General features: G+C 44.0%; 1 protein-coding gene across 2 annotated transcripts in view; it reads right to left on the bottom strand.

Annotated features, from left to right (window-relative positions):
- AKAP12 (A-kinase anchoring protein 12) overlaps positions 1-26341 on the bottom strand; it is a 102502-nt gene that overhangs the window by 24462 nt on the left and 51699 nt on the right. The window contains exon 2 of one of the 2 annotated variants that reach the window (XM_082633437.1): positions 22724-22838. In XM_082633437.1, coding sequence (XP_082489563.1) covers positions 22724-22838 — 115 coding nt within the window. Of the gene's footprint in view, positions 1-2211; positions 2315-22723; positions 22839-26341 lie in introns of those variants that run through there. The other variant, XM_082633438.1, reaches the window with a different exon arrangement.

Consider the following 26341-nt stretch of genomic DNA (forward strand, 5'->3'; position numbering starts at 1 on the left):
AAACTCAGAAAGCAATTGATCCAATTATTTGAAGCTGCCTTAAAAATTAGACAGCCCTTGCAACTGTTTCCATTCATTTAGCATCCCATTAGGATTATCTGAACCAATTTTCTAAAGCCCCCAAGTATCCCAAGTTTGTTAACTCAGCTTCTGCTTAAAAAGGACCACATTCCTTTCCCATAAGAAACTGAGCATGTGCTAAACTCATCAAATAGTGAATATAATAAAGATCATACTGTACACAAAAAGCACCCAGAAAAAGTCATGACCATAGAAGCCCCACCCCCAGCTGTGACACCGCATAAACCACACTCCCAGGCAGGCTATCTCAGGGCTGAGCATTTATATATCTCATTCATAGAAAAATTAATGATCTGGGGAAAAAATGAATTTTGTGTTTTTAATTTTTAAGTTTTGTGTAGTCTAATAATACTTTCTAGGTATCATGTAAATTTTCACACTAGGTACGGGGTAGAAAGGCAAGTTGAGTTAACTTGGGGAAGGAATTTTAAGGAAATTTCAAAGTAAACAAGCTCATCTATAGGAAGTGAGAGATACGGAGAAAAATTTTAAGTCCTAGAAATTCTATACTGCCCTTTTAAGAAAACATGTATTTGGAGAACAAAGATCTCAAATATTTAGAGAAGAGCTGGTCTTATAAACCTAAATTAGCAAATGGAGTTTAATTCTGATGGGGGCAAAGGCAGAAAGGAGGAGAAAACACGCAGGTTCCTAAGGATTCAGGCTACAGTACATCAGCGTGAGAAGATCAAATGACAAGCAAGAGGGGCTCTGAGTACATTCCACAAGTTTGATGTCTGTAACTTATTTGCTGGAGGTAGGTATTAAATATTATCATTCACACTCAACAGCCAGATTTCTAGAAAGCAAGCTTAAGAAAAATCCTTTTTTTTTTTTTTTTTTTTTTTTTTTTTGGTACGCGGGCCTCTCACTGTTGTGGCCTCTCCCATTGCGGAGCACAGGCTCCGGACGCACAGGCTCAGCGGCCATGGCTCACGGGCCCAGCCACTCCGTGGCATGTGGGATCTTCCCGGACCGGGGCACGAACCCGTGTCCCCTGCATCGGCAGGCGGACTCTCAACCTCTGTGCCACCAGGGAAGCTCAAGAAACATACATTTTTATTATTCACTGCCCAAATACTGTTGCCTGTTAGTCACCAATTTTACAGTAACTATGGCTTTAAGAGAACCACCACACAGGCCTTTCTCACCTTCTGAGATGGGCCACACTCTGTCCTGTGGAGCGTGTTTCTCTCTAAATAAATCCACTTCTTATCTATCACTTTGTCTCTCACTGAATTCTTTCTGCGATGAGACATCAAGAACCTGAGCTTCATTAAGCCCTGAAACCAGGCAAGACTGCAGCCTCCAGGACCTTCCCTGAGTTCCAAAGGGTGGATTTGAACAGCTGCTAATCAGAGCAGCCAAGAAACCATCTGAGGCCAGACTGAAGGAACCAGAGAAGCTCCTCAAGATTAGGAGACCAACCACCTGAGACCCTGCGCACACTCTCATCTTGTCAGCAGCCCCGCCCCTGAAGTATCCTTATAAAGCTCCTCATCAAATTCTGTCCCGGGTTGGGACACAGTTTTTCAAGGCAAGACCTGATGTGTCCCCTTTCGCCAGCCAAAGCAATAAAGCTATCCCTTTCTACTTCCCCCCGCCTAAAAAAAAAAAAAAAAACCCACCACACAAACCAGAGCTAACATTTTCATCCCCTAAATGGCCAAGTGTACCTTCATTGCCAGTTCTTAATAAACAGGTCAAAATGTCAAATACTGCAATTTCTCAACAACAGGAATTTACCTTTTTTTAATGACTATAGCAAGCAATTAGGCTTTCACAACCTCTTTTCAAATTCACCCCAATCTAACATGCATCTGTTGGGGTGGGGCTGTCGTTCCCCTCCACCAGAGGAAAAGGTGCAACCCCTCACAAAATGCATTCCAGGTCTCCCCGGGCCCGGGTCAGGAAGATTCCTGCAGAGGCAAAAAGAAAACGTTGGGTTTGCTTGGTGCCTGCTGAGCCAAAAAAATGATCTTCTGATCAAAAAGTCAGCACAGTGAGAGCGTTAAACGCCCATCAGGATGTCCAGCCGCTGCCCTGCGGCCCCCGACCCGCCCGTGTCCAAATGCAGGTTCCTCCACCTGCCCCGGAGGCAGGACACAGCTGACCCGGCTACCGCCTTACCTGTGATGGTGATGATCCCGATCAGCATGTTGGACGGCGCACTCCGAGCGGGGAGAGCGGCCGCCCTCGGCCTCTTCGGGCGGTTGGCTGGGGCCGCACGGGGTCTTGCCGTTGCCCCGCCCCCCACCCCCACCCCCCGACAGTCTACGCTGTGATTCGCAAGAACGAAGCGCCAGGCCACCCTCGGAAGATCAGGGAGAGCCAGAGGTGCCTGCGGAGCTGCAGCCAGAAGCGGACTGAGGCTGCATTTCCCTGGCTAATTATGCGAGGACTCACCCACTCATCCGGGCCGGCGGGCTGGGGGCCCGGGGCTGGCCCGCCCTCCCTGCGCTCCGGGACTGGGCTCGGCGCTCTCCAGTCATGTGTTTCGTTTTAAAGGAAAGGAGCCCTCCCTGTAGCTGGCCTCTGTTCATGGTCAGTAAGGCTCTGCAGAGAGACCCAGGGAGGGTTTCCGAGTTGCTGGGGTGAATAAGACCAGAGTGAGCGGCATTTTATCTAAACGGTTACTTCATTCCTGGCACCGATTTAATTCTGTCTCTTAGCTCTTAATATTACTTAAAGGAAATAACCACACAGATATTAAATCCCACTGCCATTAAAAAAAAAAAAAAGACTGTGTTCCGTACACTTATGCTTGTTTAGAGGCTGATGAGGTGCAAAAATGCTGTTTCCTTTTTAGTACCTATAGCTTTTTATATTTTCACCACCTGCTTCTCACACAGGCACACGCTCTGCACTGATCTGGGGTTGGCAACCCTCAGCTGTCCTGTTTCCTGAACTCTCTGAGAAGGGCTGTTACAAGGCGAACATGTGTCTTCAACACTTGGTCCAGGCACCTTTTTCAAAGTCCAAATACATGAGCATTACGTCGGTTCCCCGCCCCTCCCCGCCCCCCGCCAAGCCATGGTAGAAGTTAGTTAAACTTTCAGATCAAACTACGCCTCATTCCAATTTAGAGACACTATGGTATCTCTAACATACAGGCACACAGCATGACAATCAGTGAGAGCTGACATTTAAAGTTCAGAAATTTTCAAGCAGCCCTAAATTTGTAAAATCTTTTTGTCACTGAAACTTCCGATTTGTTCTATATAAAGACACAGGATAAGTGATAAGTTGGGGGGTTCTTACGATTTTGACACACTATTTCCATTTAGGCCCTCCTGGGTTTGTTTCTTTTTTCATCCTTTTTCTCTTTATCTCTTCATGCCTTGCCTGTCTGACCCCATTAGCACAGGCTCTCCCCCTAAGTAAACAAAAGAAAGGTTTACTATTGCTTTTTTTCTTCAGGCAGTGAAAATTTTGTTCATCATTGCTCGGGAGCAGGGAGGAAGGTGGGGGGCTTGGAGTGGACCAGAGTGGGCACAGGAAAGAGGAGGGGAGAGGGGAACAGAATTATCAAGAAACGCTAATAAGGGCTTCCCTGGTGGCACAGTGGTTAGTAATCCGCCTGCCAATGCAGGGGAAACGGGTTCAAGCCCTGGTCCGGGAAGACCCCACATGCCGTGGAGCAACTAAGCCCGTGCGCCACAACTACTGAGCCTGCACACTAGAGCCCGCGAGCCACACTACTCCCACGTGCCACAACTACTGAAGCTCGTGTGCCTAGAGCCCATGCTCCGCAACAAGAGAAGCCACAGCAATGAGAAGCCTGTGCACCGCAACGAAGAGTAGTCCCCACTTGCTGCAACTAGAAAAGGCCCGCGTGCAGCAATGAAGACCCAACGCGGCCAAGAATTAAAAAAAAAAAAAGAAGAAGAAAAGAAAAGAAAATGCTAATGAGGACAGACGTGTTGGCTGGCATAGCACGTAGTTGCTCCCTCTGGCCACCAGGGGGCGCTACGCACCCTATCAGGCCTACACCGAGCAAGGTTAAGGCGGCACCGTTTCTGGCAAACAGACCTTGTTACAGAAATCAGTTCAGCCTCCATAGATTGGATTTCCCTCATGTTCCAGCGAACACCCAGCCTGGCCATACGTCCAAGTGGGAACAGGGAGTGATGCGCCTTGTCCTGAGGCCTGGGAGCTGATTCCCAGAGTGAGCCACTTAGCAGTTTCCTAACCTTTATCTTCCCTAGCAGAGCCTTCACTTTGGTTCACAGATTGCTTCAATTACAGTGAGGGTCTGGCGTGTGTGAAACGTTGCTGGTGCTAATGGTCCCTGTGCAGTCCATAGAGTTAAGGGGTCCGGACAGCTCCACACTCCTCTCTGCCGCCACCCCACCCCCAACCCTCGAGAATCCTAGCTGTGCAAATCATGGATAAAGCCGACCCTGAAGGCTGCATTTAATGTAGACCACTCTACATTAAATGAGTGGTCTACAGCCTTCCCAAGCGTGTGTATCGGCCTGGGCTACCTCCGGGATCTGACCTCCCAGCTCTGCATCATTTCTCAGCACCAGCAGTTGGGGATCACAGATGGCTATCATCCGACGCCGCCTGAAATACACATATTCAAGTTCTGGGTGCATCTGTTGATTCTCACCTTGCTTGGCTGTGCCACCAGCTCCTTTCCTTTCTAAAAAGTCCAAATTCTAACAATAGGACAGGCATCAGCTGTTTGCCTGAGCTGAATGGAAGAAACATCACTAGTTACAAATGCAAGGTCCAGGGCTTCCCTGGTGGCGCAGTGGTTAAGAATCCGCCCGCCAATGCAGGGGACATAGGTTCGAGCCCTGGTCCCGGAAGATCACATGTGCCGTGGAGCAACTAAGCCCGTGCACCACAACGACTGAGCCTGCATGCCCAGACCCTGTGAGCCACAACTACTGAAGCCCGCACACCTAGAGCCCATGCTCCGCAACAAGAGAAGCCACTGCAGTGAGTAGCCCGCGCACCGCAATGAAGAGTAGCCCCCGCTTGCCACAATGAAGAGTAGTCCCCGCTCGCCGCAACTCGAGAAAGCCCGTGTGCAGCAACGAAGACCCAACGCAGCCAAAAATAAATAAATAAAAAATAAAATTAAGCAACGACAACAGCATTTAAAAAGGTAAATGTATCGTTATTCAGCTTTGGTGCGTAAACTTTCTGTTTCTTTTCAAGACATTGGTGAAGACAGTGACACAGCCCGTTTGATATTCTTGGAGTGGTGGTTTAAACCAGGAGGCCGAGCAAGGGATCACGTGGCAAGCTGTTGCCTCCCTTAGCAGACAGTCCTCCTTTGACCTCCACCCACCTTGAAGAGTAATCAAGGACAGGCCATGTGGCACGGCTGCCTGATAAGCCGCTGTGTGTCTTGGATTTACAAAGAAAGGTCATCAATCAGGATAAAAGCTGGAGTAAAGATCAGACTTGAGGTCAGTGTACAATGCAGGCGACTTTCTTTGGCTTACTACTTTCATTCCCTATTTGCTTGTTTTTGTTACATCAGAATTTTTAGAGGAAGACGTCATCACCCAAAGCAAAAATGATGGGAAAATGTTTACCAATATCATCAATGGGTGGATGACAAAAAACGTGTTTTCCCAAAACTTCATGGTTCATTCAACAAATATTTACCAAGTTCTTGCTCCATGTTAATTATGCTAAGCCCCTAGGGATACAATTGGATACTGTCCTTGACCTCGGGGAGCTCAGTCTTGGGTGGTAGACACACCCAAAGGAAGAAGTAGGCACGCTCCAGTTTAACCCACCGCAGGTAACATCTCTGCTAGCCTCTAAAAGGATGGGGGATGTGAGGGGATAGCCCTACCTGAGGCCCAGAGGAAGGCAGTCCCACAGAGGGAAGACCATGCGGAAAGGCATGACGGAACACGACATTTAGGGAATATAAGTGAGTTCTTTATAGTTACAGGCTCAGAGTCTACTTGGGGAGACCAGGAGAACGGGGGGACAGAGGTGATAACTGGAAATGAGACAAGAAAGATTACATTGGAGGCCAGATCATGAAGGGCTTTGAATGACATCTTAAGAACTTTGTAACAAATAACCCAATTAAATAATGCATCAGGAATTCCTCAGTGGTCCAGTGGTTAGGACTCAGTGCTTTCACTGCCGTGGCCCGGGTTCAATCCCTGGTCAGGGAATTAAGATCCCACAAGCTGTGCGGCGTGGCCAAAAAAAAAGAAAGGATGAAGGATCTGAGTTGACGTTCCTCTAAGGTAGGTAACACAAATGACTGATGAGCAAGTGAAAAGATGCTCCACATCGTGAGCCATTAGGGAAATGCAAATCAAACCCCACAATGAGATATCAATTCACACTCACTAGGAAGGCTGTAATCCAAAAGACAGATAATATAACAAAGAAAGGAGAAACTGGACCCTCATACGTTGGTAGTGGGAATGTAAAAGGTGCAGCTGCTTTGGAAAACAGTCTGGCAATTCCTCAAAATGTTAAACATAGATTTACCGTATGACCCAGCAATTCTACTCCTAGATATATACCCAAGAAAAGTGAAAACCTATGTCCACACAAAAACTTGTACAAGAATATTGGCAGCAGCATTATTTATAGCAGGCATAAAAGTAGAAGCAACCCATCAACTAATCATGGAAGATGACCCATCCGTCAGCTAATGCATGGAAGAATAAAATCTGGTTTATCTTTCCAATGGAACATTATTCAGTAACAAAAAGAAATGAACTATTTGTACATGTTATAACATGGAGAACCACTGAAAAAATATTGCTAAGTGAAAGAAGCTAGTCACAAAAGAGCACACAGTGTCATATTATTTAATTCCATTAGGAACAGGCAAATCTATAAAGACATAAAGTGGACTAGTGGTTACTCAGAACCAAAGAGTTGGAAAGACTGCTAACAGGTAAGGGGGTTCTTTACGAGGAAATGAAAATGTGCTAAAATTGATTGTGGTGATGGTGGTACAATTCTGTGAATATACTAAAAACCACTGACATGTATACTTTTTTTTTTTTTTTTTTTTTGGTTGCATTGGGTCTTCATTGCTGCATGCAGGCTTTTTCTAGTTGCGGCAAGTGAGGGTTACTCTTCGATGCGGTGCACAGGCTTCTCATTGTGGTGGCTTCTCTTGTTGTGAAGCACGGGCTCTAGGTGTGCAGGCGTCAGTAGTTGTGACATGTGGGCTCAATAGTTGTGGCTTGCAGGCTCAGTAGTTGTGGCACACGGGCTTAGCTGCTCCGCGCCATGTGGGATCGTCCCGGACCAGGGCTCGAACCCGTGTCCCCTGCATTGGCAGGCGGATTCTTAACCACTGCGCCACCAGGGAAGTCCCAGACATTATACTTTAAATGGATCAATTGCATGGTATGTGAATATTTCATTAAAGCTGTTTTTTTAAGAAAAAAAAGAATTTTGTATGAGTTCTGGAGGCTGCAGGGAACCACTGGAGGTTTTAGAGCAGAGCTGGTGGCACAAACTTTGAACTGTGATTTAGAAAAAGTAACCAGGCAGTAATGACAAGGAGGAAGATGCTCTAGAAATAAAATTGATGGAAACCGTGGTGACCAAGGAGAGGAAGGAGTCAAAAGTTACATCACCCACTGTTGGATGAAAGAAGGCAGCAGCAGCCACGTGCATCTCTGAGATCATCGGAATGGTATGAGGCAGGTGAAGTCAAAGGTCTGGAACCCTGAGGAAGAGGAATCTGAAGAAGGGATCTGAGAACGGACAGAGGTTAGTGGCCATCAAGGAGAAAATGGCATCAGAAGCCCAGAGTGCAGAGGATTAGGAGATGGAAATAGTGGAAACATCGGACACAACTCACAGACTGGTGACTCAGGATGAGAGCTGAGGAAGCCTCGCAGTCAGGGGAGGCTGGACTAGTGGACCAAACGCTGCAGTAAAGACAAGGACCAAGACACCAGGATCAGCACTGACACTATGTTCATTAACTTCTTCTAAGGAGGCGTGAGTATTTAACCCAAAATTGAGCATCATCGGGAACTGTTGACTTGGACTCACACCAAATCCAGCCCCCGTCCATCACCCTATCCTTCCGTTTTCTTTTCACCCCCGTTTTACACTCGGAGGAAGATAAACCCAAACCCAGTGAGGTCACTTTTCCTCTGGCTGGAAAGGGCAGGTGAGATCTAAAGGAGCATCTATGCACTGTTACTCCTTTAAAATGCTTCAGAGATAATCGTAGGTTGAGTTAGAAGCTGCTGCAAACTAATAACCATGAAGAAGATGAATATATACACTGAATTAAATGCACTGGGCAGGTTCTCCTGGGCTCAGTGTATTTTCAAGTCTCTGCTGCTCTGCTATGAACACAGACAAATACCAGCTAATTGGATTTTACGGTCCAGTTGAGTTGGACATGTTTGTGTAGACATGGTTATTTTGATTCAAAATCCTCAAGACAAATAATCTGAAGACTAGCTCCTCAAAGGGACTATTGTAATACAATAGAAAAGCTAAGGGGGATTTAAAAGTCACTTAACAAGATAATTTATCCAAAAAAAAGAAAAAAGAAAAAAAAACCAGTCAAGGGGAAAATTATTTAAAAACTCAATCCAAGTAATAAAAATGACGCAGAATAAGTTTATTTCTCCTCTTACTGAGTTCACTTGTTTTTATATTTTTTGCTTTGGCAATTCTGCTTTTATTAGCTATACCAAATGAAAGTATAGATTTATGTATGAAAATTTAACTGCTTGGGACATATAATATTTAAAGAACCTAAGGGTCCCAATACTAGGAAAATAGTACATTTAACTCTTCAGTGGACTATATGGCAAAACAACATGTTTGAAGCAGTTAATGACAAGGAGAAATGCTTACATTGATTTAGAAAGCCACACACCTCTTTGTTCAGTATATAAACTATATATTCAATATAATCTTAGCTTTGCTTTCTCAAATGCATATATACCTGCACATAAGTGAGGGTGAGGAAAAAAAGAGCCCAGAAAGAAGACTAACAAAAGCCAACCAAGCCAAGTGGAATTATGGGCAATTTCTGCCCTGATTTTTTCCTACATTTTACACATCTTCTACAACAACCTCTGTTACTTTCACGGTTAGAATGCAGGCACATTTGACATCCAGCTTGGGGTTGCACGGGGTGGTCCAGCACTGCCGGACTTTGAACCTTAGAGCAATACCTCCGATTTTCCATTAAAAATGCAAGGCAGTCTAAACCATGATCAACTCCCAATCGTGGAATATATAAATTAGCAAGCAGATTAAAGTCAAAGTGTGATCTTTTAAAAATTAGGAAATAAGCAAAAAGGTGTTTCACTACCAAATTTGGTCAAGTATCTGCATAGATTTCAAATTCTTTCCTGAGTGCCTTGTGTTCAACTCTTCTATTCCTCTTAGGACTCTGAACTCTCATCTTTGGTTTAGTCTAAAGAAGATTCCAAAGTGTTGAAAAACTAGTTGTAGTTCTGGTTCTTCTGATAGCAATGTGGCCAGGGTAAAATATTCTTTTAAATCTCTGGGCTCTGGGCTTCAACTGACGGGAGAATAAATACACCACCCATGCTAATGTTATTCTGAGGTGTAAATAAAGGTTAGCCTCAGCACTACTGAGTGTATTCTAAAAGCATAATAGGGCTTCCCTGGTGGTGCAGTGGTTGAGAATCTGCCTGCTAATGCAGGGGACACGGGTTCGAGCCCTGGTCTGGGAAGATCCCACAGGCCGCGGAGCAACTAGGCCCGTGAGCCACAATTACTGAGCCTGTGCATCTGGAGCCTGTGCTCCGCAACAAGAGAGGCCGCGATAGTGAGAGGCCCGCGCACCGCGATGAAGAGTGGCCCCCACTTGCCACAACTAGAGAAAGCCCTCGCACAGAAACAAAGACCCAACACAGCCATAAATAAATAAATTAATTAAAATAAATAAATAAATAAATAAATAAAAGCATAATAAACGTTAGCTATTGTGCTTACTTTAAACTATACATTCCCCCATGGGGTAAAAATTAGTTCATGGTTTATCTTACTCTTTATATATGAAGCACAGATTTTATATATATATATGTGTGTGTGTGTGTGTGTGTGTGTGTGTGTGTGTGTATACATACATACATATTTAGATAGATATAGATATCACATAAACTGATATACAGTATATCTCTTCTATTAAAATTTTAGGTGAGGGGCGGGGACCGTTAGGGAAAAAAATGTCTGAAAAGACTCAGTGGGACAGGGCAGCAGTAATGAAAAGAAGGTTGAGAAATACTGCTTTAAATATAGTTAAGCCTCATTTTAAAAAGTCCTTTGAAAAATACTTCTATAAAAAGCAAGAATACCCTTTATCATCAATTTCTCAGAAATGCATCCTAATAAGAGAAGCATCATCTTCCACTAAAAGTAATTAACCTGAGGCTCCCTCTCGATTTTTCAGAAGAGAATGAGACAATCTTTGATTTGCCTGAAGTCTTTCTCAATAGGAGTGAGAGCGAGGGGCCAGCTGAAGGTTCACACTGGGAAGAAATAATGATAATTACCTACCCAAGACCCACTGACATTCCACAGTTGCCCATCTGAATTGTGATGTGAGCCCGTCAGCAAGCCACATGCAAGACTTTAAATTTTCTTTCTTTTTTTGGGCGCCCAGCATGACTTGCAGGATCTTAGTTGCCTCCCCGGCAGTGAAAGCGCCAAGTCCTAACCACTGGACTGCCAGGGAATTCAGACTTTAAATTTTCCGGTAGTCACATTAAAAAGAATAAAAATAAACACTTGAGGTTAATTTTAATATATTTTATCAAACCCAGTATGTCCGGTTACATCAACAGGTACTCAATAAGAAAAATTATTAGGGAAATATTTTACATTCCTTTTTTGTACTATTTCACATGTAGAACACATCTCAAATAGGATCAGCCACATTCCAAGGGCTCAACAGCCACATATGGCCAGAGCACAACTTCTAAAACTACAAAAATAACTGAACATCCCTCCTTTATGCTAACTCATTTCCCAATGACAATTCATGTGGGATCTTAGTTCCCTGACCAGGGGTGCAACCTGCACCCCCTGCATTGGAAGCGTGGAGTCTTAACCACTGGACCGCCAGGCAAGTCCCCTGCAATGACAATTCTAGCCCTGCTTCCATCTCCTTGCCTCCTGGACAGAAACAACCAAGCTATCCAATCACAGAACTGCCCTTACTTCAGCATCCAATCTAGAGATGACTCCTTTGTTTTCTCAGAATCATCCAGCATAAGCCCAAATCCTATAATAAAGTCCTCCCACCTCCAACATTACTCCATTACTGAGTCACCCATGCCTAGAATCCTCCCTTAGTGCAGCAGGCTAAATAAACCTAACTTGGTTTGTCTACACATGAGTTCCTGCTGGTCTCTAAGCGGCAAGGAATTACATTGCCATCGATAGATTTAATTGGTACATCTGTCTATTTCATTATCTCTTAATTTGAGTTAATATATTCGAATCTGTTATTTTCCCAACAACTTTTACTGTAATCATACACAATGATAAAGTGCTTAAAAAGACTTTTTTTTTTTTACTTAAAAGGTCAGCTAGTATATTTAGACTGGCTTCAAAAATAATTACAAAGCAAAAATTTACACTTGCAGGAGTAATAAATTTATTTAACCTGTAGTCACATGAATTAAAATTTACTTGTAAAGACAACTTTTCTATAAATCTAGAGTGTGATCTTTAAAAGTATGTCTTTTTTTTTTTTTTTTTTTGCAGTACACGGGCCTCTCACTGTGTGGCCTCTCCCGTTGCAGAGCACAGGCTCCAGACGTGCAGGCTCAGCGGCCATGGCTCACGGGCCCAGCCACTCCGCGGCATGTGGGATCTTCCCGGACCGGGGCACGAACCCGTGTCCCCTGCATCGGCAGGCGGACTCTCAACCACTGCGCCACCAGGGAAGCCCAAAAGTATATCTTTTTTTAAAGTTAAGGTAGAACTCACTGCCTAGACAAAGAGTAAATTCTGGATGACAGAATTTACTTCTAATCCCTCTAGAAAACACAGTCCTGCTCACCAAAATTTATTGCATAAACTCCAAGGTCATGGGAATTCCCTGGCGGTCCAGTGGTTAGGACTCCCAGCTTTCACTGCTGAGGGCCCCGGTTCAATCTCCCCAGTCGGGGAACTAAGATTCCGCAAGCCATTCAGCACAATCCAAAAAAAAAAAAGGAATGAATGTTTAGAACAAAAAAATCAGTTCTTAGAAATTAAAAATATAGTGACAAGGGCTTCCCTGGTGGCACAGTGGTTGGGAGTCCACCTGCCGATGCAGGGGACGTGGGTTCGTGCCCCGGTCCAGGAAGATCCCACATGCCACGGAGCGGCTGGGCCCGTGAGCCATGGCCACTGAGCCTGCGCGTCCGGAGCCTGTGCTCCGCAACAGGAGAGGCCACAACAGTGAGAGGCCCATGTACCGCAAAAAAAAAAAAAAATATATATATATATATAATATATTATATATATTATATATATATTATATATTATATATAATAATAATATATATTATGTATATAAATATTTTTATATATTTATATATATATAATATATATATATATATATATATATAGTGACAAGATGAAATCTATTCTCGAGGACATTCTCCAAGAGTAAAGAGATACAAACTAGAGGAAAAAAGTTTTACTTAGAACCGTTCTAGAAGTTCTAAAATCTGAATAACAGCAATCTCGAAAAGAGAGCAAAGAAAAAGAGGGAAATGGAAGACATAACTTCCTACAAATGAAGCGCATGAGTTTCTAGACGGAAAGAGGTCACACGAACCCAGCACGTTGAATAAGTGGATTCACGTGAAGACCCATCATTGTTCGATCTTCCGAACACTGAGGACAAAAAGGACTCCGTGAGATAATGAGGTATCCAAGGGATTAAGATCAGAATAGCACCAGATGCCAATAGTAATACATTTATCAAGATGACACTGATAGAATCCTACTGTGTTAGAACACTGATCAGAAATGAACACAACTGGGGGAACGGTCAGGGTCAAGATTTGAGAAGCGTGAGGAAGACATCCCATTTCGGTACACTGAGCTTACTAAGTGAGGCCACAGAGCTCGCGGGGAATCCTGGGGGCTCTGCAAGAGGCTGCTTGGGGGCAAACGGTGGCTCTGCTAAGGAGACCTTTTCGACCTTCCACTTTATTTACAACTAACAATGACTTGAAAAGTGGGATTTCTCTTACTCTTATCTCTAGCTACTGTTATCACGTAAAGGCTCTCTGCTTATGATCATGTTGGGTGAAGTACCAACAGGGTGAGTAAGGATTCCAGCGTTAGAAACACCAACGTGTATGGATATTTTCTTCTATTGCCTTCATTCTATTTGGCAGTTCCCCCTTTAGCAGCATCCTTGATAGGGGAACTCCTTTATATACTTCTGAATCAATTTACTTCTCGCCTCCAATCAATTCTTTCAGGACGTAATCCTTGGTTTAAAGCAAACTAAGCTGTTTTCGTGTTTTAAAGAGTCTGAGAAATAAACTCTTCTTTAAAAGTGGGAATATTGAAATTAAAACCCCGTTAAGCTTGGCAAGCTTCCATCAAGCACACCCATATCTGAAATATATATATCAGCCCTGGCGTTTTTCTTTGAATGTGAGACAGCTTGTCTTCTCTGGGGAGGTTCTGCCTAGAAGAGAAAAAAGATTAAAGGAAAGACACGATAAATGTTTTCAAATACTTAGAGGGCTGCGATGTGGAAAAGGGAGGTGAGTTTGTTCCATGCAGTCCCAGAAGGCAGCACCAGAAGCAGGGAGCAGCTGGAAGAGGCATATTCTCACTCCAGTGGAATAACTGGTTTCCTTTTATGGAGAAACTCCCCAAACCTTCCCGTGTTTAAGCAGAAGAGCCTTCTGAGTGGGGGCAGGAGCCTGGCGTAGACGCCCTAAGAGTTCCTTCCCACGGAGGCTTCCTGGTCCCAAACCCGGCTTTCCAGCTGACAGTCATAAAGGCAGGTGTCCTGGGCTAAACTGCATCCTCTCCAAACTTGTATGTTGAAGCTCTAAGCCCCAGCACATAAGAACGTAGCTGTATTTGGAGAGAAAGTTTCTAAAGAGGTGACTAAGTTAAAATGAGACTGTAAGGATGGACGCGAATCCACTCTGACTGGTGCCTTATAGAAGGGGATTAGGACACATAGAGACACCAGGAATGAGCACACACAGAGGAAAGACCAAATTCTGGAGGATAGAATTTACTTCTAATCCCTCCAGAAAACACAGTCCTGCTCACCAAAATTTATTGCATAAACTCCAAGGTCATAGGAATTCCCTGGCAGTCCAGTGGTGAGGACACAGCGAGAAGCCGGCATCCACAAGCCAAGAAGAGGCCTCAGAGAAACTAAACCTGAGGGCATCTTGATCTTGGTGAGAAAATAAATTTCTGATATTCAAGCCACCCATTCTGTGATATATTATTATGGCAGCCCGACCAAACTAATACAGCAGGATAACTGCCTGGTACTTGGTATCAGTCTAAATACTGCATTTCCGGTTTAAGCCACATTAAAGCAACCAGTTCATTCAATTAATTCAATCCAGCATATATCAATTTTCACCAAAATAACTAATGCATGCATTGTTGACTGGGGGGAAGGGGGGACTACTTGATGTCACACTGTACCGACACATTAATTACGAAAACAGTTTGTAAAAATTCAAACTATGGTGCTCAAGAATAAGACTCAATTGATAGGCTAAAAAGTTGTAGAACTTAAGCTCAGAGAATATACCTTCCAGAGATATATACAAATACACAACAGAGGATTTATGTTATCAAAGCATCCTTTCATATAATATAGGGACATTGTGCTCTAGAATATACATTGCCAGGACCATTTGGGGGTTGCTGTATTAGGTGAAACTGGAGCTGTTTTAAGAACAACTTTCAGACCTAAATGTCAAAAACCTAAATTTTTTTTTGGCTGCGCCGCGCAGCACACGGAATCTTATTTCCCCCAACAGGGATTGAACCCGTACGTCCTGCAGTGGAAGCATGGAGTCTTAACCACTGGACCGCCTGGGAAGTCCCCTAAAGGATTTTTATTAAATAAATAAAATGCTAAATTTAATGTTTCCTTTCTTGGCTTAGTTACCATTAGAAAACCATTAACGGCCTCCATCCCTCCAAGGGAAAGGGTCTGGATCTTGGTATGTTACTTGGAGAAGCTATAGGCCATCTTACCTATGCTCCTCCTCAAGTGGGCCAGAGCATCCATCCTATTCATGGGTGCCCTGGAGTAGCCTCAAAATTACAGCCATTTACAGGTAAGTCTTTGCAGTAATTTAAGATTGACTGACAGTCTTTACGGCACTTATCAACATCTTACACTCATTCTGGGCCAGAACCAACCCCTATTACATGATTCTGATCTCCTCCCATGTGGGGGGAGAAAAACGTTACTTTGTGGCCACATTTATGAAGCTCCTTATCTCTCTTTCATACCTAAATAATTACATATGGAGCCATTCTTGAATGTTTTCCCCTCCTGAACTTTTTTTTTTTTGTTTTAATTTACTTATTTTTGGCTGTGTTGGGTCTTCGTTGCTGTGCGCGAGCGTTCTCTAGTTGTGTCGAGCGGGGGCTACTCTTCGTTGCGGTGCGCGGACTTCTCATTGTGGTGGCTTCTCTTATTGCAGAGCACGGGCTCTAGGCGCGTGAGCTTCCGTAAGCTGTGGCACGTGGGCTTCCGTAGTTGTGGCTCGCGGGCTCTAGAGCGCAGGCTCAGTAGTTGTGACGCACGGGCTTAGTTGCTCCGCGGCATGTGGGATCTTCCCGGACCAGGGCTTAAACCCATGTCCCCTGCATTGGCAGGCGGATTCTTAACCACTGCACCACCAGGGAAGTCCCCCTTTTGAATTTTTTGTTCATTAAAGTAAAAACTTCAAATCTAGAAGATGGCTTTTAAGATCAAACTAAAAAGAAAAAACGTAAAAGTGTTTTTATAAAAAGGAATAATGAAATTGCCAAGTAGATTCCCACCTGCCTCAAGTCACTTGCATATCTTCAACAGTGAATCCATCATTGTTTTTTTTAATGCCTATATTACCAATACTGCTGATGTGACTCAGTCACAGAATTTCAGAGATGGACAAGGATGTTCATTTTACAGATGAAAACTGCTGCTCAATGAGATTAAAGGGATGTATTCAAGGTCACACAGAAAAACACTGAGAAAAGCAGTCTCGCCCGCGTTTTACTCTCCTGGAATGAACGGATTATAAAAGGGAGGGAGGATGGATAGAAGTCTTACTCCTCCTTCCTTCACCCACCCCACCCCAAACTTTCAAGTTAGAACAAAAATAAAGGTTCATTGCACTGTCAGACTTAAACAGACTTCAGAGGGAAAAAAGCTCTATATAGCTTGGATGTTAGTTACTGAAAAATAAATCTGTGTTTCTTTAAAGATGAAAGCAGTAGAGTATTTGTACCAGAAATTTGTCAATGACATAACTAATTTCAGGGAGGCATGCTAAAAATATTGCTGTGGATCAGAGGACTGAATTAAAACCAGTTCCCAGAAAGTGCAGACTGGAGGACTTTTGCCTAAGTTCAAGGCCTATTTTGTGAGTGTTTCAAAACATTACAAAACAGGATACAGCTTGAGAAAATGTCATGTATTAATATTGTATCTGAAGTACCAAAGTGTTGGAAGGGAGACCCCTCTGTCTATCCAGCCCTCATATTTGATAGCACCACTGGGCATTCTTATTTAATTGCAGGCAGGTCAGGGTCTGATTTCATGTTTCCAGGCAACAACACCTGGATAACCAATGGTGGGCATCTGTGAGAGCCCAGCACCGGAAAGTACCAGCTTTGTCAGTGCTGATGCAACAAAGGAAAGTGAGCCTTGGATACATCTAGAAAGCTCTGGTATTTACGTAGGGAATGAATTGATATAAAGGGGAAAGCAAACAGATCCTCCTCTCCCATATGAGCGAAAATGTAATATTGTTAACTCTAATTTAAAACTGTGTCTTCACTTATTCAAATATTTTTTTGAGCACTTACTATGTGTCAGACACTGTTCTAGGCTCAGGGGATTCAACACTGAAACATATAGATCCCACCCCGACCCCCCATCCCAAGAAATCTCTGCTCTCGTGGTTCTTATATTTTAGCAGAGGTGGGAGGTAAGAGACAGGCAGACTGAACGCCAGATGTTGACATCTCATGTAGAGAAAAATAAAGGAGGCATGGAGGGTAGTATTTGTGCAACACACGTCTTCATGAGAATACTAACAAGGTACCAATTATGTCACAAATTGAAGGAGAAAAGGGATTGACTCATAAAAACATTTCTTCCCAGTTGGGAAAACTGTATCACAGAAAAACAAGTATTTTGGAGGGTCATCTTTTTTTTTTTTTTTTTTTGCGGTACGCGGGCCTCTCACTGTTGTGGCCTCTCCCATAGTGGAGCACAGGCTCCGGACGTGCAGGCTCAGCGGCCATGGCTCACGGGCCCAGCTGCTCCACAGCATGTGGGATCTTCCCGGACCGGGACACAAACCCGTGTCCCCTGCATTGGCAGGCGGACTCTCAACCACTGCGCCACCAGGGAAGCCCTGGAGGGTCATCTTTTAATAGCAACCTAGAGCAGCACTTGGGGTACTCATTCTTCACATAAAGTTATTAAATGACCAAAAAGCAAAGAAGTACAACTTTTAACTCCCAAGTGGATTTTCTTTAAGGTAACAAGATCCACGGGGAGGGCTGTGATCACTTGGCAGTAATCTCAGGCCTTCCCATATCCCAAAGGCACTGTACACCAGAAGCTGCCAGGTTCAAACAGCAAATTCAATAAAGGCCAAGACAATGCCGTTCAGCACCTTTAGAAACGTGAAATTCTCCACAGTGCTGCAGATTCAGCTTCTAGATAACTGAGCAACGGATCCTCCATTTTTGTTACTGTATCTGCAGGGAAAATATCAGGATGTAGGAAAGTAGAACCTTGAGAAGCATAAGGAACACACTCTCTTAAAGACTTCTGCTTTAAGTGACAAGATTTTTTTGGCACGGGAGGTATTTTTTCTTGGGGGTGAGAGGATGTTTTCCAGGCTCGCCTCCCAGGTCAGAGAAATCACGTGCAGTGATTCACGTGCATAGTTCCTTAAGCAGCCTCCGCACCATTCTGCTCAGCATAGCAAAGCCTGTTCCCCCGGTTTGCTGGCTGATACTTGCGGCTGACCCCAGAGTAGCAAATGCCAAGGGCAGAGCTCCCAGCTGCAGCTCCATCGCTGCTGGTGTAAATGCCCTCACTCAGGGTAGGCAAATAGTATAAGGCATATGTGTACAAAAATTCAAAAACCAAGGAGAGGACCACCATTGTGTGTTTATTCTTTCATACAAGCAAATGTGACCTGTGATGGATGGAGAAAACATAACATTCACAGGCTTTACAATGTTTGCTGTAGCTACTCTGCAGAAAGACAAATCTCAAAAAACCCCCAAAATAACTGCCTTGTAAATGATACATTCAAATGTACTAAGATCACAGTCACATGATTAACTCATATATGGCAATGAGTTCAGTAGGCACTTTAACAAATATGTTATTATCAAAATAAAGAGGTCTTGGGACTTCCCTGGTGGCACAGTGCTTAAGAATCCACCTGCTAATGCAAGGGACAGGGGTTCAAGCCCTGGTCCGGGAAGATCCCACATGCCGCAAGCAACTAAGCCTGTGCACCACAGCTACTGAGCCTGTGCTCTAGAGCCTGCAAGCCACAACTACTAAGCCCGCATGCCACAACTACTGAAGCCCGTGCTCCTAGAGCCCATGCTCCACAACAAGAGAAGTCACCCCAATGAGAAGCCCACGCACCACAATGAAGAGTAGCCCCAGTTCGCCACAACTAGAGAAAGCCCACGTGCAGCAACGAAGACCCAATGCAGCCAAAAATAAACAAATAGATAAATTAATTTTTTAAAAAAAGAGGTCTTAAGTTTTTTTTATTTTGTAATACTTAATTTCCCCATCTGTTTGGAAAGAAAATAATCTGCCCAACAGATACTAAGACTGAATCAAAAAAAGAAAAATCTAAAGGTTTTAATTTGCAAAAATTTGAAATCTAAAGTTGGACCTGGACTGAGATATAATGTTTTAAAAATCATTCTTGGTCAGGCACCCATAGAAACTCATAGAAAACCATATAAATGATAGACTCTAGAACAAATGACAATCTGGGTTGGGAGGGGTCTTCTTTTTTTTTTAATCTTTTCATCAGAAGAGATTAAAATCAGCAGAAGCAGATTTTCCACAAAACTAATGGCACTTGTGCAGCCCCTGTGAATGCTAGCGTGGCATGGCTGGATAGAACTTTCTGGTTGGGAAAAGGCTGTATTTCTGTATAAGCATTGTGATAAACGATAAATCGCCTAAAAAGAACTCAGAAAAAAGGGACTAACTCCAAGGCTAAAGTAATTTGTTGTGAATTCTTTTTTTTTTCATTTTAATAAATATTTGTTTTCATGCCTGACTGTATACACTCTAAAAGATGGCCCCTGAAATTATATAATCTTCAAGCTCCCTCCGAAACACACACACACACACACACACACGTGTGTGTGTGTATATATATCTATATATATAGATATATGTGTGTGTGTGTGTGTGTGTGTGTGTGTATCTGAACCCTACTGCATAGTTTTGAAAATATTTAGTAAGCAGATCCCTTTTTCTATCATTTAAAGAAAGTTTACAAGGAAACAGGATTTCATTTTCATTATAGGAAGAGGATTGGTTCTGAATTACCAGTATTTCTGATTTCAGAAAGAGAGCAAGTCAAGGTAGAAGAATATTTTGCATTCTACATTTGTCTAAATATTGTCTGTCACTTTAAATTAAAACCCCTCGAGCAGGAATGCCCCTCATTTGTAGTTTTCTCCCATCCAAGGATCCACCTAAGGCAGGACCAAATTCCACTGCTGGCCAATCCTCCCAGGGACCAGGATGGCTCAGATCTTTCCTTACTGAAGTGGACGAGAGTAGAAACCAAGGCCCACCAAATCCTACAAATAAGCATTACATACCAAATTATGCCTTCATTTACATTACAGTAAGCTGCCAATGTAGAACACGGATTCCTGGAAATACATAAAATCTAACCACAGGTTATCATCTATGTCAAAAGAAAAGCATGAAAAAATACTGTTTAATAATTTAACATAAAGAATTTTCTGCAATTGCATTGCTAGGCAGACAAAATAGGAAAAGAAAAAATAATAAAAACAAGTGTACCAGGCTGCCTCAGAAACACCCCAACAAGCCAAAGCAATAACAGTTCTGCTTAAAACAGTAAAAGCTCATCCCAAAGGCAGAGCCTCCGGAAATGCCTCTGGGGGGGTGGCCTCTGCAGCCCTGGGCCACATGGGGGTCCTTTCAAGGCCCGCAGGCCTTTTCAGGATCTTGTGAAGGACAAGGTATATTAATTACCACTCTTCCTGCAAGAGGCATCTGTATTTGCTCAGACCCCCAAGGCCATGGTAGGCTCAGGGAGACAATGGAATAATCACAGGGTGGGAACAGAATCACTTTCCGTAAAAATCAGTGTTTAAACACATGGCTGAAAAGTGAAAGAAATTACATCTGGACTAAAGGAAGGTAGCCAGCGGATCTCCAGTAAACAGGCCACAGATTAGACAGGATTTCCACGCTACCTAGGATTGTATGGAAACAAGGGCATCAATGAAGCCCCTCCCTTCTCTTTTCAACACTCCACACCAGATCAGATAAAAAGGCCTGGCCCAACACGCCCTTGGGGGCATATTTCAGTGATCCCACATTGCCCAAATACCTTCTGAAGCCACCTGCCTTTCAGCAGAACCCTCCGACCCAGCGCAGTTTCCCTTCTGGGTTTTCATTCTACCCGTTGCTCAGACGATGTCATCCTAGTGGGCAAGCCTGGGGATGTGCCCTGCACAGCGGGTGAGAGCTCGTGCTTGGAAATCTGCTGATCTGGGTTTGAATCGAGATAGGACCGGTCTCACGGGGTTACTGCTAGAGGCCATACTGCACAAAAGGCACGGTTCCAGGACCCGTAATAAAAGCTTGTGAAGTGTTGGCTGTTCTTATTCTCCTCCCTTCGGCGGGCAGCCCCTGTCCCAACAAATCTAAACCTAACCTCCCCTCAGTCCCCAGACCTTATCCCACACCCTGATGTCAAATGAGGGGTCCTCCAGAACTCTGAGCAGCTCTCATCTCTTGAAAATTCATTAGATAATCAACATGTTGCCTTGTCTTAACTTTTTTTTTTTTTTTTTTTTTAGCCATGCGGCATGTGGGATCAAACCGACCAGGGATCAAACCCGTGCCCCCTGCGTTGGAAGCCTGGAATCTTAGCCACTGGACCACCAGGGAAGTCCCCCTTAGTTCCATCTTAGGGAGCCTTCCATAGACTAGCTTGTCTCCCCTGATGGACCGTTTCTTAGCTTTCTTCATTCTCCCTGAAGCACAGGGCACGGTGGCTTTGTCCATCCATGGAAGGCTCCGAAACGGCTGTGGCTCGATTTGATTCAAAAGTTATCATGGGAAGGCCAGAGCGTGGGACTCTGGAATTTGAGTTGGGGCCGTTCCAATTACTTTGGTAGAAATTATTTGAAATTCTCGCACTAGGTCGTGCAGATCCTCTTTCTGTGAGGCTGTATGTATTTCTAGCTTTATATGGTGCCTGTGGTGCTACAGAAAAGATCAGGATTCCCACCCACTTCAAAAGCAGCCCCCTGCTTGCAGCAGCTCCACAGGGGCACTGAACACGAGGAGAAACAGGTTCCACATGTTAGAAGAATCTCATCTCACCGAGGCAATGGCCAGTCTCCTTTCACAAGACTTTCCCTTCATTTGTCTTATTCACATTACATGTAAGCGTGAGTTCACTTATGGAAAATGATCATTCTGTGCCTCTTCAACAGCAGTGGTTAAATGATTCCTTTCTGACTAGATGGAACAGCGAGACAAGAAACAGGAACAGAGGAAGGTTCTTCTCCAACACGTGGCCTTCACAAGAGACCTACTTGTCGAGGTGCTTGATTCTGACCCCCAGGTGTGGCCCCCAGCCCCTCCATGGGCTGAAATCAAACCAGTGATAGCGTGGTCACAGATGTGCTTTCCAATAACCACCTCTTGAGTATCTCTGGGCTCAAGAGCTATAACACATGCAGCATATCATGGTTTGGGCCAAGAGGTATGCACCTTGAAATGTACACTACCAGGAAAATCTTCGCAAGGCCAGTAGGCTACTCTAGAGCGAAAGACACTGACTCCGAAAGCAGCCAAGACTTCAGCATTTCCAACAAGAATTCACATTCGACATCAGACAAGTAGTTGGAATAAGGCAACGATAACAACAAGAACAAAAAGATCATGAAGTTTCAGGATGCCTAAGAAAAAGGAAAAACAACTTCACTTCCGGCACCCAAGCATTACTATAAGCTCCCGCGGGGCTATGCAAATGGCCAGATAAATACTTCTTTTTGCAATCAATCGATTGCTTTTGTTGTCAACATCACCCACCCCCAGGTAGGATGACAGGGCCCATTCTACCCAGGCCTATTTTTATTGTTCTGCGGGGGATCCGTTGCAGGTGTTGTTTGTCCTCCAGCCCCCCGGCAAGGTGACTTACCATCTGGGACGGTGACTTCCTCCTCCTGGCCATTCAGGGCTCCCTCCTGGAGGCCGAGCTCTCCTTGCTCGGCTAAGCCGTTCACAGTGGACAGCTGACCATTCTTCTGTAGTAGCTACGGGGAAGACAGAACCATGTAAACTTAATTTCAATCTTCACAACCAAGTTAGAAACGATACTGTACGTTCGAGAATATAAATCACTTAGAGGAGAAATACAGAGAACTGGAGGGCTAGTGACAGTGAAGATTTAAGTCTTTTTTTTTTTTTGTCTGAAAGATGTGGCTATCTTACAAAAGATACAAGGAGCTATGAGCAAGCAGATAGGACTCTGTATCTGGATAAAGGTACACACCATTCATGCATTCGTTCACTCTTCTCAAAAACCAGGCATAGGGCTGATACACAACACCCATCGTTCCAGGACTGTTTGAGATTTCACAACGACTAAGTCAGGTGTGGTCCCAGACACTTTGAGCTTACAAACTACTGTGGAAGGCAGACAGCGCTCTGAAAAATAGTTTTTACTTTAAAATAATGTTTCCTTATGATTAGACACAAGTTATGCATATTTGGCTGGAATATATATCTAAGCGACAATGTGTCCTTCTCGGGGAAGAGGGCAGACATTTAAATAAATAATTACTGAATTGCAGCTATGGAAACTGTCACGAAGAAGGAATACATACAACAAATGACAACAAACAGAGGGCCATGACCTAGGCCAGGGTATCGTGAAGGCTTCTCTGAGGAAGTAAAGGTAAAGCTGAGATCTAAGATGCCAGCAAGGGGTATGTGAGCAAAAGGTAAAGGGGATGCAAGTGAGAAAGCCCCGTGGTTCAAAGGCCAGTGTATCCAGAGCCAGGTGAACAAAGAAGAGACGCCTAACATGTGTGTTCATGAGTCATTGTATTTTCCTTAAAAATATTACTAAAACAGTGGTTTACAATCGTCCCCCTAGGATAGCCCGTGCAATCGATGTCATCAGATGCAAAAACAGTAGACATATAGACATGCCCAGTTGTTGTTTTTTTCCGCCGCAGGGCTTGCAGGATCTTAGTTCCCTAACCAGGGATTGAACCCAGGCCCACAGCAGTGAAAGCGCGAGTCCTAACCACTGGACTGCCAGAGAATTCCTAAGACATGCCCTAATTTTTTAAATCCTGAGAATATAGGTAAAAAGTTTTAAGCCAAATAAAAATCGTACAATAACCGCTAGGAACCTAAGGATTTCAACAATGCTTTATGGTCCACATACATTTCTCATTTTCCTTAAAACCAACTTAGCGAGGTGCTACTGTTTCCATTTTACAGATGAAGACACTGAGACTCAAAGTGATTACAGAGGGGAAGGCTGGCCGGCCACGGGTCCCACAGCTCAGCCATGGCCTGAAGGCCAGGGCTCACCACCAACTACTTCCAGAGATTTTTCTTTTTCTTCTTTTTTTTTTTAAATATACAGATGGTTTCTTTCTTTCTTTTTTTAGTATTTATTTATTTGGCTGCACTGGGTCTTAGTTGCGGCATGCAGGATCTTTAGCTGAGGCATACGGGATCTAGTTCGCTGACCAGGGATGGAGCCCGGGCACCCTGCATTGGGAATGTAGAGTCTTTTTTTTTTTTTTTTTTTGTGGTACGCAGGCCTCTCACTGTTGTGGCCTCTCCCATTGCGGAGCACAGACTCCAGATGCGCAGGCCCAGCGGCCATGGCTCACGGGCCCAGCCGCTCCGTGGCATGTGGGATCTTCCCGGTCCGGGGCACAAACCCATGTCCCCTGCATCGGCAGGCGGACTCTCAACCACTGCGCCACCAGGGAAGCCCCCAGGAATGCAGAGTCTTAACCACTGGACCACCAGGGAAGCCCCCAGAGATTTTTCCGCAACAGAACAAAGTGTTGGAGGACCTGTTACTATGCACAATGACAAAATGCCTCAAATAGTATCCCATAGTACCCAGACCCGATCGTGCCAAAGTAATCTCAAAGCTGGACACTCTGTTTGGCATCATTCCATGCCGTTTACAGGCCAATGGAGCATGCTGGCCAAACCATAGGCTTCCATCAGAGCCTTGAAGGGAGTAGACCCAATTCAAGAAGATCAATCCAGAAGGCTCGAACGGTGCTGAAATGGATTTCACCTGGCTGTTCCCTGCTCCCAGCAAAGATGCCCGGCAACTGCAAAAGCTGCCTTCTGAAATACCGTCACTGTCCTCTAATACTCTCACTACAGATGGGACGGCTGGCTTCAAAATGCCCATGCTGAGTCAGTGTATGAGAAAGGATGCTCAGATTACACTTCCACTTAAAATCTTCTCTTACCAAAATATGAAAGATGGGAGTTTTAAATGAAACCTAAAGACGAAAGCACAGGAGACGGGGCAGGGGGGTATCCTCACAATGCTCATCAGCAAGAATGTCAGCGTTTAAGACTATTTTAACTAAATTCCACTAGTCTTAGGCATGAGTTAGACTGAGATTTCATTAATAATGTGATGAAGAGCTAGTGGGGGAAAGCAGGAAATGCATATTATTGTGGGCTACATGGTCAACCAATGAACCTTAAACCTAAAAAATTTAACACAGATAGCATGGCATGGCAACCTAAGCCATGGGAATGAAAGACAGCCATTCTAATACCTCGATTTCAAGTCAAAAAACGTTGGTCAACTGTGCTCCTAGTTTAGGACCCAGAACTCTGAAGTTTATTATAGAGTCTAGAGTTCTACAGAGTTTCTATAATTCTTGAGTTGTTTCTCACAATTCTTCGTGAATTGTCAAATCCAAGACATCTTTAGCAGGAGTCAAACTGATTATCTTTAAACTTGAGGGCTCTACAGGACAACGCACCAATTTTCATCTGCTCTTTTAGAAGTGTTACACGTATACAATGATGTATTACAATAGATGATATAAAATAAAATGAGCCTTTGAGATCACCTGCCAGCCCCCTTCATAGTCAAGCGTGATAAGTAAATTGTGGATTAGTTATTCCCCGTGACCCCTGGGCAACTGTCTTTACCTCAGAAAGGCACTTGCTGACTTAACTTTGGTGACAACTTATGACAGCAACATTACTGAAACTGAGTTTTGAGCTTATTGTATTATATGCATAGCTTGGGTCCAGCAAGTGTGCCCAAGCTCTGACCCATGAGCGAAGTCTTGAGCATTCAAAGCCCGTGACACACCAGCCCTCCACACAACAATGGGACGTCATTCCATTCAGCCACACTCAGACATGTCTACCGTCTGTGTTTCACTTAGAGATGCTTTTTACAAAATCTCACGTGTTCTTGTAGATAGATAATTCACTTTTTGGCCAACCCAATCTATGGTGTTTTTGTTTTCCTTTTCTCCCATTCCCAACCATCTAAATAATTCATAGTATTGTTAAGGGTTCTGGTGCTTCTGAGAGTTATCAGCACGTTAAAGTCACCTCACATCGCAAGAAACCCAACCCACGGTTCCTTAATGCTTAAATTCTTTCTGTCTTTTCTATGTGTTTACATGCACACAAGCTTTCTTTTTTTAAAAAAACAAAAATGGGGACTTCCCTGGTGGCACAGTGGTTAGGAATCTGCCTGCCAGTGCAGGGGACACGGGTTCGAGCCCTGCAGGAAGAT

The sequence above is a fragment of the Mesoplodon mirus genome, assembly GCF_964341445.2.
Source record: "Mesoplodon mirus genome assembly, chromosome: 10".
Classification (NCBI taxonomy): domain Eukaryota; kingdom Metazoa; phylum Chordata; class Mammalia; order Artiodactyla; family Ziphiidae; genus Mesoplodon; species Mesoplodon mirus.